At 45.6% G+C, this 14,087-nt stretch overlaps 1 protein-coding gene across 1 annotated transcript in view; it reads left to right on the top strand.

Moving 5' to 3' along the window:
* The window catches only part of mertka (c-mer proto-oncogene tyrosine kinase a), a 168,639-nt gene that overhangs the window by 40,749 nt on the left and 113,803 nt on the right, over nt 1–14,087 (top strand). The window contains exon 4 of the mRNA XM_085997870.1: nt 5,700–5,873. Coding sequence (XP_085853996.1) covers nt 5,700–5,873 — 174 coding nt within the window. The remainder of the gene's footprint in view (nt 1–5,699; nt 5,874–14,087) is intronic.

Genomic DNA, 14,087 nt, shown 5'->3' with positions numbered 1-14,087 from the left:
AACGTGGAATGCTTTGTCACGGAATAGTTGAGGCAGAGATTGTTGCATCGTTTAAAGGAAGAGTTGATTTAAAAATTCAAAGCCTAGAAGATGCAGGAATGTAGAGAGAGAGCAGGGTACTTGGAATAGTTTTCGATTGCTTTAGCGAAGAGCAGGTACAGATACGATGGGCTGACTGGTCTCCCTCTATACTCTAAACTTTTGTGGTTCTACAGATGTATATCTTGAGGCTGAATACCATCTGCATTGTTTACTACAAATCATGTTGCAGATACCATGGGGTAGATTTTCTCGAACCTGTCGGGAAGAAGGCGGGACTTCCCCTTTCGGGTTTTTGACCCGCCTACTTAGACATCTGGCCAATCCGTGTGATTTTCCCTTGATTGACCTTGTTGAGCCCGCCCAGCGGGCTCAGCAGGCTAATTAAGGGCCACCCGACAACAGGTGACGTCACAGACTGAAATTTCATCTGTCAAGAGTTCTTGACAGATGAAATATCAGTGTTTCACAGCTGTTTGAAGCTGTGAAACACTGACAGTCTGAGTTCTACCATGAGTCATTCTGCACAGACTCAGTTAGAACTCTTACCGGCACTCAAAGCTGAAGGCTGTCACTTTTCACAGATCGCAGCCGTTCAGCTTTAAGTACCGGCTGAGTAGTGCGCTCCCGACGGCTACAGGAAGAAAGGCTGTTAAGGTAAGTACCGGTAAGTAAAAGTTCTTTACACACTTACCTTTGCACTCATGCACCCATCACTCACCTGAGCGCCAACATCGCGACCCCTCCAATTCCTTCAACCCGACATCCCGCCTGCTCTAACCTGGCGTGGTTTGGAGCCGTCGGGAAACCCACACGAAACCCCTCAAAATAGGGATTAGGCTAAAAACTGCCTGTTAACTATCTGTTAACAGGCAGTTAATTGGCACTAACCCCTTCCCGCCTGGTTTCGGCGGGTCCCAGTGCGGGGTGGGTACCCGCCGCCCCTGAAACTTACATGGGGCGGGGTTTTGGGCGGGATGGTGTCGGGACCCCCAAATTCAGGATTTCCCCCCACACGCCTGAAACCCCACCTGACGGCTCCACGAAAATCTAGCCCCATAATAAAATACAGTCCCCTAACTCATTTAATTGTGCAACCATCAGAGGAGCTGAATGTTTGGGTGGCTATCGTGCTCCATACTCATTCATCAGTTCATCCTCCAGGCTACTGGATCGAGGTGCCACCTAAAAGCAGAACCATCCATTCCAAAGGAAGTGCCATCTTGTTGCTTTGTACCACACAGGCTGAGCTTCCACCTGGACTGTCTCCGATTAGCATTTGGTGGGAGTTGGGCTTGTTCCCAGCTCTCTGGAGATGCTGCTCTGGGAGCCAGCTTAAGGATAAGGTCACTTACTCACCGTTTTTTAAACTCCTTTCTTTTAATGGAGGCTCCTGACTTCCAAATCAACAACTCTCCTCTACAATTCTTCCCTCTCTTCCAAAGACGGCCGAGGTGAAATTAGATGATCACCAGGCATAGAATTCTGGATGTGAACCTTTTATCCTCTCGCTCTGTAGCACAGCATAATGCAGCAGCCCTGTGCCTCCGCCGCTGTCAAGTTAACCTTGAGCATCTACTTATCCTTATTGACCAAGATAAGTTTGTAGGTGTATTTGCTGCCCAGTCAAATGCGCCAATACAGCTGGAAGGGAATATATGACTGTGAGCATGGCTAAAGAGATAATTCTGAAAAGAGGGGAAGGAGGAAGGGAAAAGTTTCCATAAGTTCATGTTCATCTCATATGGGGAGAATTTGAGTCACAATTTGTGTTTCACTTCTCCTTCCTGTCATGGGTTTTGTTATAAACTCAAAAAATACTAAACTCAGCAACAGGAGTTGGGAAAGGCTGAATAGTAAAGCTTGGCAGAGTCAGAAGATCTGGGGGCCATTAAGGCAGCTATTAGAAATTATAATTCAGGGTGCCCTGATGGCCGTTAGTAAATGCACTATCCAGTGTGGAAACTGAAGTGTGAAAATCGGGAAAGGTCTCCAAGTTCGATTCCCTGGTCTATGCTCAGTTAACTAATCTGAACCAGGACAGAGGTTGGGGTGCTACAATATCTCTGGGCTAGGAGAGGAAATATTTGCTACTTAGGACCACAGCTCAATGACTCCTGTTGCTTGTGTGCGAACGCTAGGTGAGAACAGGATTGTGATTTGATTATGGTATCCCTCCACCACCCCCCCCCCCCCCCCCACCCAGTTGCTGAATAAGTTTAGTCAGAAACTTATTGGAGGTTGCCAACAGCTGTAGAGCTGTACCCCGACATGAGTATGTGCCTAAATAACAACAGAAAATGCTGGAAAAACTCAGCAGGCCAGGCAACATCCGTGGAGAGAAAAGAGCCAACGTTTCGGGTCAAGCCCTTTGTCAAGACTGGAAAAGCACAGGAAATGAAATAGATTGAAAGGCCAGGCTGGGAGAGAACAAAAGAGAAGTGAAGAGACATTAAGAGGTATTCAAAACGAGACGAGATGGTGATAGGACTAGTGGAGACAAAAGACGGCTCTAGATTAGGTGTGAAATGTGCTGGCAGAATGAGAGACAGCTGCCATGTGGGAGAGAAAAAAAGGAGGGGGGGGGAAGGTCCAAAACAAAGGTTAATTAGCCCGAGTACGGTGAGGTCTGAGTGGGAATGGAGCGGTGAATTAAAATGATAGGCGACCGGAAGCTCGGGGTCATCCTTACGGACTGAACGGAGGTGTTCCGCAAAGCGGTCACCCAATCTGCATTTGGTCTCCCCAATGGATCAAACCACCACCAAACGCATCTTCCCCTCCCCTCCTCTTTCAGCATTCCGTAGGGACCGCTCCCTCCGAGACACCCTAGTCCACTCCTCTATCACCCCCAGCACCCCTGCTCCTTCGCCTGGCACCTTCCCGTGCAAGCGCAGGAGATGCAATACATGCCCTTTTACCTCCTCCCTTCCCACTGTCCAGGGCCCAAAACACCCCTTCCAGGTGAAACAGCGATTTACTTGTACTTCTTGCAATCTAGTATACTGTATTCGCTGCTCACGATGCGGTCTCCTCTACATTGGGGAGAACAAACGCAGATTGGGTGACCGCTTTGCGGAACACCTCCGTTCAGTCCATAAGGATGACCCCGAGCTTCCGGTTGCCTGTCATTTTAATTCACCGCCCCATTCCCACTCAGACCTCACCGTACTCGGGCTCTTGCTTTGTTCCACGGAAGCTCAGCGTAAGCTCGAGGAACAGCACCTCATCTTCCGATTAGGCACTTTACAGCCTTCTGGACTCAATATCGAGTTCAACAGTTTCAGATCATAACCTCGGCCCCCATTACATTTTTACTTATTTTGTAGCCACACCTTTGTTTTGGCCCTTTCGCCCCACCCCCACTTTTTTTCTCTCCCACATGGCAGCTGTCTCCCATTCTGCCAGCGTATTTCACACCTAATCTGAGCCGTCTTTTGTCTCCACTAGTCCTATCACCATCTCGTCTCGTTTTGAATACCTCTTAATGTCTCTTCACTTCTCTTTTGTTCTCTCCCAGCCTGGCCTTTCAATCTATTTCATTTCCTGTGCCTTTCCAATCTTGACAAAGGGTTTGACCCGAAACGTTGACTCTATTTTCTCTCCACGGATGTTGCCTGGCCTGCTGAGTTTTTCCAGCATTTTCTGTTGTTATTTTGGATTTCCAGCATCTGCAGTATTTTGCTATCGTATGAGTATGTGCCTTCTGGTGTGGGAGAGGAGAGAATTAAAAAAGGGAAGAACAATTCAAAATTAGTCACTGCCGTGTCCGAGGTACAGTTGCTTGGATGTCTTGGCATTCTGTTGACCTCTCTGACGTTACATTCTTGGTTTGTGATTTTAATGGACCTCCCCCATGAGGTGTACTGCAGATTTGTAATACAGTTCAGATATCTCACTGGTACCAGACAAGGTAGTCAGAGTTAGAGATTCTTACAGCACAGAAGGAGGTTGTTCGACCCGTTGTGCCTGTGCCATCTCTTTGAAAGAACTGTCCAATTTTGTCCCACACCCCAGCTTTTTCCCCATAACCTTGCGAATTAGCCCTCTTCAAATACATGTCCAATTGCCTTTTGAAAGTTCCTACGGCATCTGATACCATCACCCTTTCAGGTAGTGCGTTCCAGGTCGGAACAACCCTCTGTGAAATCATTTCTCCTCATTTCCCCTCTCGTTCTTTTGCTAATTATTTTAAATCTATGACCTCTGGTTACTGACCCACTTGCCAGAGGAAACAGTTCTCCCTACTTTATCAAAACCCCTCTTTATTTTGAATACCTCTATTATGTATATTGGAGAACAATCCCTGCTTCTCCAATCTCTGCATATAACTGAAGTCCCTCATCCCAGGTACACCTTCTATATACTCTCTCCAAGGTGTTGACATCCTTTCTGAAGTGTGGTGCCTAGAATTGTACACAATACTTTAGCTGAGGCCGAAACAGCGATTTGTAAAGGTTTAGCGTGACTTCCTTGTTTTTGTATTCAATGCCCCTATTTACAAAGCCATGTACCCCTTACGCGTAACTGCTTTATCAACTTGCCCTGCCACCTTCACCTTATTAATGTGCACAAATGATCTAACCTCATGGATAATACATGGGGGGAGAAATTGGGTGAGTAGCGCCACCTGTTAGCGCCTAAAGAGGCAGTCAGTGGCTGTAGCGCCACTGGCTGCACCTCCCGTGATATTCAGCAGGGACGCTAATGGTGGCGTTAGCCTGTTGCGCTGCACCGCCACCGATGACGTCATTGGTGTGCGCAGCGCCCCGATCGCGATATTTGGTAGCGAACATCGCTGTTGCGCAGTTCGCTACCCGCGCCCGGTTCACGGGGCCTTACTGCGCCGGCAGAGGCGCAAGTTAAGGTGGAGGTGCAGGGCGGCCGGTTTTTTCAGCGGCCGCCTGCCAGCACCTCCGTCCCCGGCCTCCAGTTCCCCCCCCGTGGCATTGCCGGCTGTTTCCCGAGAGCCCGGCACTTCTCCACTCGGGGTTCGCGCTGCTGCAGGCCCCTCCCCCTTAACAGTGGGAGGAAGGCCTGCAGTACCGCAGCGTCTGGCGCTGTGGCACGTTGCGCTGCGAAATTCACTTTCAGCGCCCTAAGAGGGACGCGGAGCACCTCGAGCCGCGCCCCGTCTCCCTCTAGGGGCACTGAGGCTGAATATCTGACGATCGCTACTGCTCCGAACGCTGCGCAAAAATCTGCGCCCAGGCGAACTTGGCGTCAGTTTGGCGCCTCACCCCAATTTCTAGGCCATACAGTCATAGGTAATGGATACATTTAGGATATCTCATGGATAATACAAACCGGATGCCTCGTGGGTAATAAATACAGTTGGGATATCTTGGGGATAATGGATATGATTCGTATACTTCATGGGTATAGGTACCGTTAGTATATCTCATGAGTAATAGATGCAGTAGGCCAACCTTGTATAATACATACAGTTAACATACCTCTCTGATGAAGGATATGTTTAGCAGACCTCACTGATAGGGTACAGTTAAGCTACCTCATGGGTAATGGGCACAGTTAGGTTATCTCAATGGGTACAGTTAGGTACCATTTTGATAAGTTTTAACTAGATTATGCATAGTATGTGCATTTCTCATGGTTAATTGATGCCATTTTAAACAAACATGGTCCTCTTACATTTGCAGGATTGCCAAGTTTTATTCGAGAACCTGAATCAAAGAACATCACAAGAAATGCCCCCTTTAATCTCACCTGTGAGGCTGTGGGCCCACCGTATCCTGTGGAAATTTACTGGTTACGGAATGGTGTTAAGATGAAAACGGCTGCAGACACGTCTCCTTCTGTTCTGACTGTAGCAGGTAAGTTGGCATTTGGAGCACTTGTCTATGTCTTGAATGATTTGATTGGCAGCTACTTCTGTTGGGATTCTGTAGTTTTACATACTCATTTACTGTGGAAAAACGGGAGCGAGCAAAGTATTTCATTTCAGAAAGTACAGTATTCAAAATGGGTTGCGTACTTTATTTTATTTTAATTAACAACGGTTGTTTTGTGAGTTGTAAATCACATCTTCCTTGATTAACTCATTCAAAAAGCTAGCTGAGGAACTATGTGATTGGCAATGGGAACAACAGTTACAGGAAGAATATAGACGGAAACGCTTGAATACTCCGCAGGAATCAAAGGTTTCTGTGCTGCTGTGGGGGTTTGTGGGTGGGAGAGCGGTAGGAGACATCTGTGGGGGGCAGTGAGTTGGGTATAGATGGATACAATTTGTGATTATCTTTAACTGATTATCATTGCGAATTGGGTGGGGCAGAAACCAAGAGAATGGTAGATTGGATTGTACCTGGGCGTTGGAATTTGTGAGCATGATGTACACCGCGATCTTCTCTCGTGTTGTTAATGTGCCCTCTTCCCCACTAATAATGGGACAGATTTTATGAATCAGCATTCCTTGGATGTAAACTGTGTGTGGGGTGCACTGACCTCGGTGCCTGAATGCCATGTATGTGCCCCAACCTGTTACAGTAGTTTGATGATTAAGATTAAGATGACTTCCTTTATCAGTAGTAAGTGTTGAATCAATGCTTCAATTCTGCAACTGATTGGGTCTGGACTGCACAAGTTTGTCAGTCTGTAGGCTGGAGTTTTCATGTAAAGTTGTTTTAACTCTTTCCCTTATTATTTCATAAATGACCTTCTAGTAAACTGATTAGAAGAAAAGACTTTGCCACAACAAGAATGGCCCCTTCAAGATCCCACCCACAAAAACACTCTCTTCAACCCTGGCTTCCTGCTTACTGGATGGCCAGAATGTTTTCTCTTAACTGTGCTGCGTCCTTTAAGTGTGTACAATGGTGTCGATAGCTGAGGGCAATATAAAACTTTAAACCTTTGAGAACTTTGTATGAACTGGGCAGGACCACGGCTGAATTATAAATGCATACAAACAAAATAACACCATTGATACATTTTTGAGGAAAGAAACTAAAAGATTATTCTCTCTTTTAGACACAAGTTACTTCACTTCTGTCAAGGTTTCTTTTTAAGTCTTCCCTTTTCGTGTTCTCGCATACTATGCCCTTGCCAACACCCCTGAATGGAAAGCATTTATTGGTGCACTTCTGTAACCGCCCTTTTAGGAGGGATGAGTCAGCAGCTCTGGACTCTCCATCCCTGTGGGAGACTGCCCGGCCTACATTAGGGCCCAACCAAAATCATCCGTTTTTCATCAGTTTTCTTCCCTCCTGCTCTCCTGAAGAACTTAACCAGTTGTCAAAAAATAAGTTCTGAAAATTGATTAATTTCCCTGACACTCCAGTGCAGCACTGAGTTGAGTACTGTACTGTTGAGGTGCTGTCTTTCGGATGAGACGTTAAACTGCGGCCCCGTCTGCCCTCTTGGGTGGGCGTAAAAGATCCCATGGCACTATTTCGAAGAAGAACAGGGGAGTTTTCTCCAGTGTCGTGGCCAATATTTATCCTTCAACCAACACCTAAAAACACATTTTCTTGTCAGTGTCACATTGCTGTTTGTGGGTTCTTGCTGTGCGCAATTTGGCTGACTCGTTTCTTGCATTACAACAGTGACTACGCTTCAGAAGTATTTCATTGGCTGTAAATTTCTTTGGGACATCCTGAGGTCGGGAAAGGTGCTATTTAAACGCAATTTTTTTCCTCTTTCACCCTTCTAACCCAGCAGCATTGAGGTCAATTGTCGCACCCCTACCGCTGGCCCATATGCTCTGATCTGAGTTAACTCTGTGCAGACCAGGGATCAAACCTGGAAACCTTCTGGCTAGTATGCTCACATTAGTCAATACGTAAACCAGTTGAACCATTAGGAGGTGGGAACTGGCCAAATCCCACCACTGTACGACGCAATGCATCAAAGTGGCAGTCCAAGGGAGTTTCTACCCTTATCATTACCAGTTCTGCTGTGCCAGTGACTACAGTGCCACCACACACAACTCTTCTTCCTTCTCGTGCTCCAAGTCACTCTCCGTTCCTGTTCTGACACCATGCCCCAGCCAGAACTCTGAATTCCTAACTTCAGTAGTGTTGTTGTGGGGAGAGGGTGCTTGCCTTTAATGGAGGGAGGAAATATTTGAGGGGGTAGGTTAGTCCCCAGACCGCTCTTGTGCATCATTGGTGATGGCCCGAGAACCTATTGTCCTTCCTCTTGGCTGTAGCTGGTGCATGGCTCAGGGAGAAGAGCAAGCGGAGTGAACCCTCATTCTCTGATCCAATTGACCCAATCTCTCCTCATACGTCACCCTGGGATGGCAGGATTGACGTATGAGGAGAGATTGGATCGATTGGGCTTATATTTGCTGAAGTTTAAAAGAATGAGAGGGGATCTCATTGAAACTTATAAAATTCTAACAGGACTAGACAGACTAGATGCAGGAAGGATGTTCCCGATGGTCGGGGAGTCCAGAACCAGGGGTCACAGTCTAAGGATAAGGGGTAAGCCATTTAGGACTGAGATGAGGAATTTCTTCACCCAGAGAGTGGTGAACCTGTGGAATTCTCTACCACAGAAGGCAGTTGAGGCCAATTCATTAAATATATTCAAGAAGGAGTTGGATATATTTCTTAAGACTAAAGAGATCAAGGGATATGGAGAGAAAGCGGGGACAGGGTACTGAATTTGGATGATCAGCCATGATCTCATTAAATGGCGGAGCAGACTCGAGGGGCCGAATGGCCTGCTCCTACTCCTGCTCCTATCTTCTATGTTTCTATATTTCTATGAAAGACAGGACCAATGAGAACATTCATATAATTTAATTAAGAAGGACAAGAAAATGAGTCAAAAGTCTGAAGAAAGCTGGGAAATTAGAAGGGATGAAAATGTATTAATTGTTAATATGAAGTTTTGGAAATTAGCTTTATGTTCAATTTTAGTAATCCAGTGATGAACCAGGACAGCAACACTATAACTTCATAAAGTTGAGTCAAAATATGGAAGGTTGTGGCAAACTTGTGATTTGCTGGCACCTAAATGGAGAATTCTATACATTTATTTTTTTCTCCACATTTCTTCTTTGCTCCTTTCATGAAGCCTTTATACCTTGCTTAGGGTATGGTTCCACAGGCATTGGGCACCCTCGTTTACCTTGCCCATGTGACCGTTCTTCATACATGAACCTTAACGGTGAGTGCTAGGAACCTATTTGGCGGTGGGAAGGGCAAAGGCAACACAATTGACTATCTTGAAGCTCTCACCCAACATCCACACGTGTATGCTTCCAGCATGGATAGCAGTCAGTATTGGGAAACCCAGAAGATTTTTCTCCTCCTGAACCCAAGGACATTAAAACCAATTGTCGTTTCCCTATCACCATCTGAGGTTAGCTAACTCAGCATGGACCAGTGATCTGGGACCTGTATGACTTGCCTGTTTGCAGGGTAAACTCACTGAGGCCAATCCAATTTAAGGGGGATGTGAGTAGGAGCTTCATTTATTTTGCTGCATGTAGTGTGTTCAAGAAACAATGGCCTTCCATTGGCTGCGTTGTAATGTTCTGCTGAAATTTGGCTGGTCGATAAGATTTAGTTTCTTACAAGCCAAGACTCTGGAAAGATTTATGTTGTGCACCTGGAGTACATCACACAAGCAGTGTATGGGTCACACGATTTGTCAGAGGGTTTCCTTTGAGTAAGTGGAGCATTTAAAGGAGCAGAAGAGGACACTTCTACGAACTGGATTCGGAACCAAACCCACACTGATGAAACGGGACTCGTGGAGCAGTAATGGTGCTTTGTGAATGAGTTTGGGCCATCTCGGTAAAGTTCCCAATGGTCGTGTGCCTGCACTCCAACACAGAACTGCATACATTGGCAGTAAAGCTGTAGGATGGCCGACTTAGTTCATTGTTGTAAAGTGCTTTGGGATGTCTTCAGGTTGTGAAAGGCGCTATATAAATGCAAGTCGTTCTTTCTTTTATGTGTGAAGTGGAAAAACATCGCACTGCTCTTGAGTCTGTGGTTAGCACATTTTTGCAGCAGGGACAGCTTTACTGTGTATCTCGTTTTTTATAGCTGAGCTTCCACTCATCATAGTTGTGAGTTTTAGTCAGGCTGCAAACCTGAGGTGGTGCCATTTGTATCATGTGGGCTGCAGGAAATAGCCAAGTGGCAATAAAATAGTTGCCCCTCAGTTTTCCCTGCCCATATTTTACTTTCTTTTCTTTTTCTTTTCTCAGTCAACTTAACTTGTGAGTATCTTCTCTTAATGAGAGAAGATGCACTGCAGCAACTCACCAGGGCTATTTCCCTTGGTGAGTTGCTGCAGTGCAACAGTGCTGCAGCCCCTCTGCAAGATGCATTGCAGCAACTTGCCAAGGCTTCTTTGACAGCACCTTCCAAACCCGCAACCTCCACCACCTAGAAGGACAGGGGCAGCAGGTGTATGGGAACACCACCGTCTCCCAAGTTTCCCGTGTCACAGAATCACAGAATCTACAGTGCAGATAGAGGCCATTTCGGCCCATCGAGCCTGCACCGACACATATCCCACCCTATCCCCGTAACCCCACGTATTTAATCCCCTAACACTAAGGGTCAATTTATCATAGCCAAATCAACCTAACCTGCACATCTTTGGACTGTGGGAGGAAACCGGAGCACCCGGAGGAAACCCACGCAGACACAGGGAGAATGTGCAAACTCCACACAGACAGTCGCCCGAGGCCAGATTTGAACCCGGGTCCCTGGCGCTGTGAGGCAACAGTGCTAACCACTATGCCACCGCGGGGTCAAAATTCTGGAACTCCCTCCCAAACAGCGCTGTTGGCAGTACCTTCACCACACTGACTGCAGCGGTTCAAGAAGGCAGCTCACCACCTTTGCGAGGGCAATTGGGGATGGGCAATAAATGCTGGCCTTGCTGGCGACGCCCACATCCTGTGAATTATAATTAAGAAAAGGAAAGCAGGGGACAGCTATGGAAGTGCTACCCAGCATCCACAGTAATAGTGAACGCCCTCCCTTAAATCTGTAGAGCCAGTTGTTTTATTGGGTGACTTTCCTTACCGTTATGATTGCTGGGATATGCTTGGTTCCGTGGCATTATTTTTTTTTCTCGCCGCCAATCAATGAGGGAACCCACGGGAAATGGCAGAATCGAAACCGGAAAGAGTTTGCGGTACTTGCAGTTAAGGAAGAAAGGTCACTGATCTCCCAAGTAGGTCTCCAGCTGAATTTGGGAGATTCGGTAGGTCTGATGTCTTGCGAGTGCTCAATGCTGACAACCAGTGTCAAAAGCTGGGAAATATTCACTCGTTAGCATTTATGTCTCTGTAAGATGAACATAAACTTCACCAAAAAAATCACAGAAATGTACCTTTATTTAGGGGGGGAAAAAGGATCGGCTTCTTTTAGAAAGTTTCAAACTTAAAATTTGAGTTAAAACGTTCACATGAAGTTCATACGAACATACGAATTAGGAGCAGGAGTAGGCCACTCGGCCCCTCAAACCTGCTCCGCCATTCAATAAGATCATGGCTGATCTGATTACTCCACATACCCGCCTATCCTCGATAACCTTTCACCCCCTTGCTCATCAAGAATCTATCTACCTCTGCCTTAAAAAAATATTCAAAGACTCTGCTTCCACCGACCTCTAAGGAAGAGTTCCAAAGACTCACGACCCTCTGAGAAAAAATTTCTCCTCATCTCTGTCTTAAATGGGCGACCCCTTATTTTTAAACAGTGACCCCCCCCAGTTCTAAATTCTCCCACAAGAGGAAACATCCTCTCCACATCCGCCCTGTCAAGACCCCTCAGTACTGGCTCGCAGTGGCTACACGGCTGGATTTAGGGACAGCTACCCTGCCATTACCATGCATTGTAATTATGTGGTAATCCTGTTTGTAAATGTTCGGTGGGACTGAACGTCATCATCGGCATGCCGAGCAAATAGAACTCGCCATTTGTGGCAAATCCCTCGATGCACTCCAAGACCTTTCTATTTTCAGTTTTCAAAAAAAAAAATTCTAAAGGTGGATGAACTTTATATTCATCAAGGGTAAGAAAGATCTTATTGCTGCGGAGTGGAAAGCCTTTTTGCTAAATTTGTCAGTGCCCAGCACTGATGCAAAATTGATCTCCATCTCCACCCCCACTTCCTCTGATCCAAAACACAGAAGCACATCCCTTACTGAGCCAGTTCCCATCCTGTGGCAGGGTGAGATTGCCATTGAGCACTGAGTTAGGACAGGCGACTTATCTGTCCAGTTTTGAACTAGAGAGTCTGGGTTGGGGAGGCGGGCGTTGTGAGGGGTGTTGGTGTCTACCGGGTAATTTGAAGAAATGAACAGAAGATACAGAAAAGAAGATAAAAGTCCAGTTTTCCTTCACTGACGTTTTTAAAATGGTTGTGTACGTTAACAAAATTGTCTGCATTCATAAAACTGTCAGCTTGCACAAGTACAAAATGGGCCCGAGTTCACGTGTGTGCAGAGAGACCATTGCGCATGTGCGCTCGGTTTTAACAGTGATTACATAGATTATACAGCACATAAACAGGCCATTCGGCCCAACTACTCTGTGCTGGTGTTTATATGCCACACGAGGTCTCCTCCCATTCCATCTACCTCATCTCAGCCTTTCAGCATATCTTTCTATTTCTTTTTCTCTCATGTACTCATCTAAAGTATCTAAGCTATTCACCTCAAGCACTTCCTGTGGTAGTGCTAAATTTGCTAACATTCTAACCACAGAGTAAAGAAATTTCTCCTTATTTCCCTATTGGATTTATTAGCAGCTATCTTGTCCTCTAGTTTAGCGATCTCCCACAGGTGGAAACATTCTCTCCACATCTACCCTGTCCAACCCATTTGCAAATTTGAAGACCTCTATCAGGTGGTCTCCAAGTCTTCCCTTTTCTAAAGAAAAAAGCCCCAACATGTTCAGTTTTTCTCTTGATTCAGTGAGTGAACCATTTTGCCTATGTTCATACATTTTTAAAAAATGTTTAAGCCCCACCCAGTTTTTGATTGAGGTGGTTATCGTTGAATTAGGGGCAGCTTTGTGTGTGGGCTCACGGCCATTAGGTTGAGACTGCTGAAACTCGTGTCATTGAAGCATGTCATCCTGCGGTCTCTGAGACTTTCATCTTCTCGCTCTCTACTGGATTTGGGCCTGGGGCAGAAAGGTGAAAAGGCAGAGACTAAAGGTCTGTTGTTTTTATGTTCTATTATTTTAGGGTTCTTTGTCATCTGGCATAAATTAATAAAAGTAAAATAATCAGGTTTATTATGAAACCAACTTTAAATTCAGGAGCATTTGGCAACTCACTGCTATCTTACAAACTCCATCTTGCAGACTGACTGACTTCAGTCTGGATCTAACCCGTTGCATAATTCCAGAGCTTACTGATATTAAGCAAATGTCTCAATTCTCATATTAAAATTGATGTATTATTTCATAACTTGTAGCACCACCTATTTCACAGTGCATCAGCAGAGAAGCAATCTCCCAAAAATTTCCAGTGAAGAGACACATACATTGGATTTGCAGAAATGTAGCAAATCAGACCATGTTTTCTTTTTCATAACGATTAGAATAACTATAAAAGTTGCTTTCTGTCGCATTTTGGATCTTAATGGAGGGAAAAGCGCATACTGCGGGATAAATGACCGGTCTCCTGAGGTTTTTTTTTGTTTCTTATCTAAATTGTAGAACAAGAAGTCCCTGCATGAGGCCTTTGCTTGTTTCAGTGGTGCTGCAGGGCAAATAATTATACTTGACACACATCTGTGGTTTCTGTCTACCCCATAAAGACTGCTGTAAATGAGACTGGTCTTTTTCTCTTCTATTCCCCATTTCATTAACTTTGGAAAAATTAAATGTAATATGTAAAGTGCTTCTAACTTCCGACAAAACTGGGAAATTGCAGGGTACACTTCAGTTCATAATGAGCGTGCCATTGTGCACCATAGTTTCAAGCCAGCTCCTAAAGCTGTAATTCAATCCTCTGGCCTGAATATTGACTTTATTAAACTTCAGACCTTTGCTAAAGCTCCCATCTTTGTTTTAACAAAAGGGGTGCTGGTGATGTGA

The sequence above is a fragment of the Somniosus microcephalus genome, chromosome 9, assembly GCF_052327205.1.
Source record: "Somniosus microcephalus isolate GS21.2 chromosome 9, FLI_Smic_1.0, whole genome shotgun sequence".
Classification (NCBI taxonomy): Eukaryota; Metazoa; Chordata; class Chondrichthyes; order Squaliformes; family Somniosidae; genus Somniosus; species Somniosus microcephalus.
Note: the sequence above shows the minus strand (reverse complement) of the source record. Positions and strands in the feature narration are given on the sequence as shown.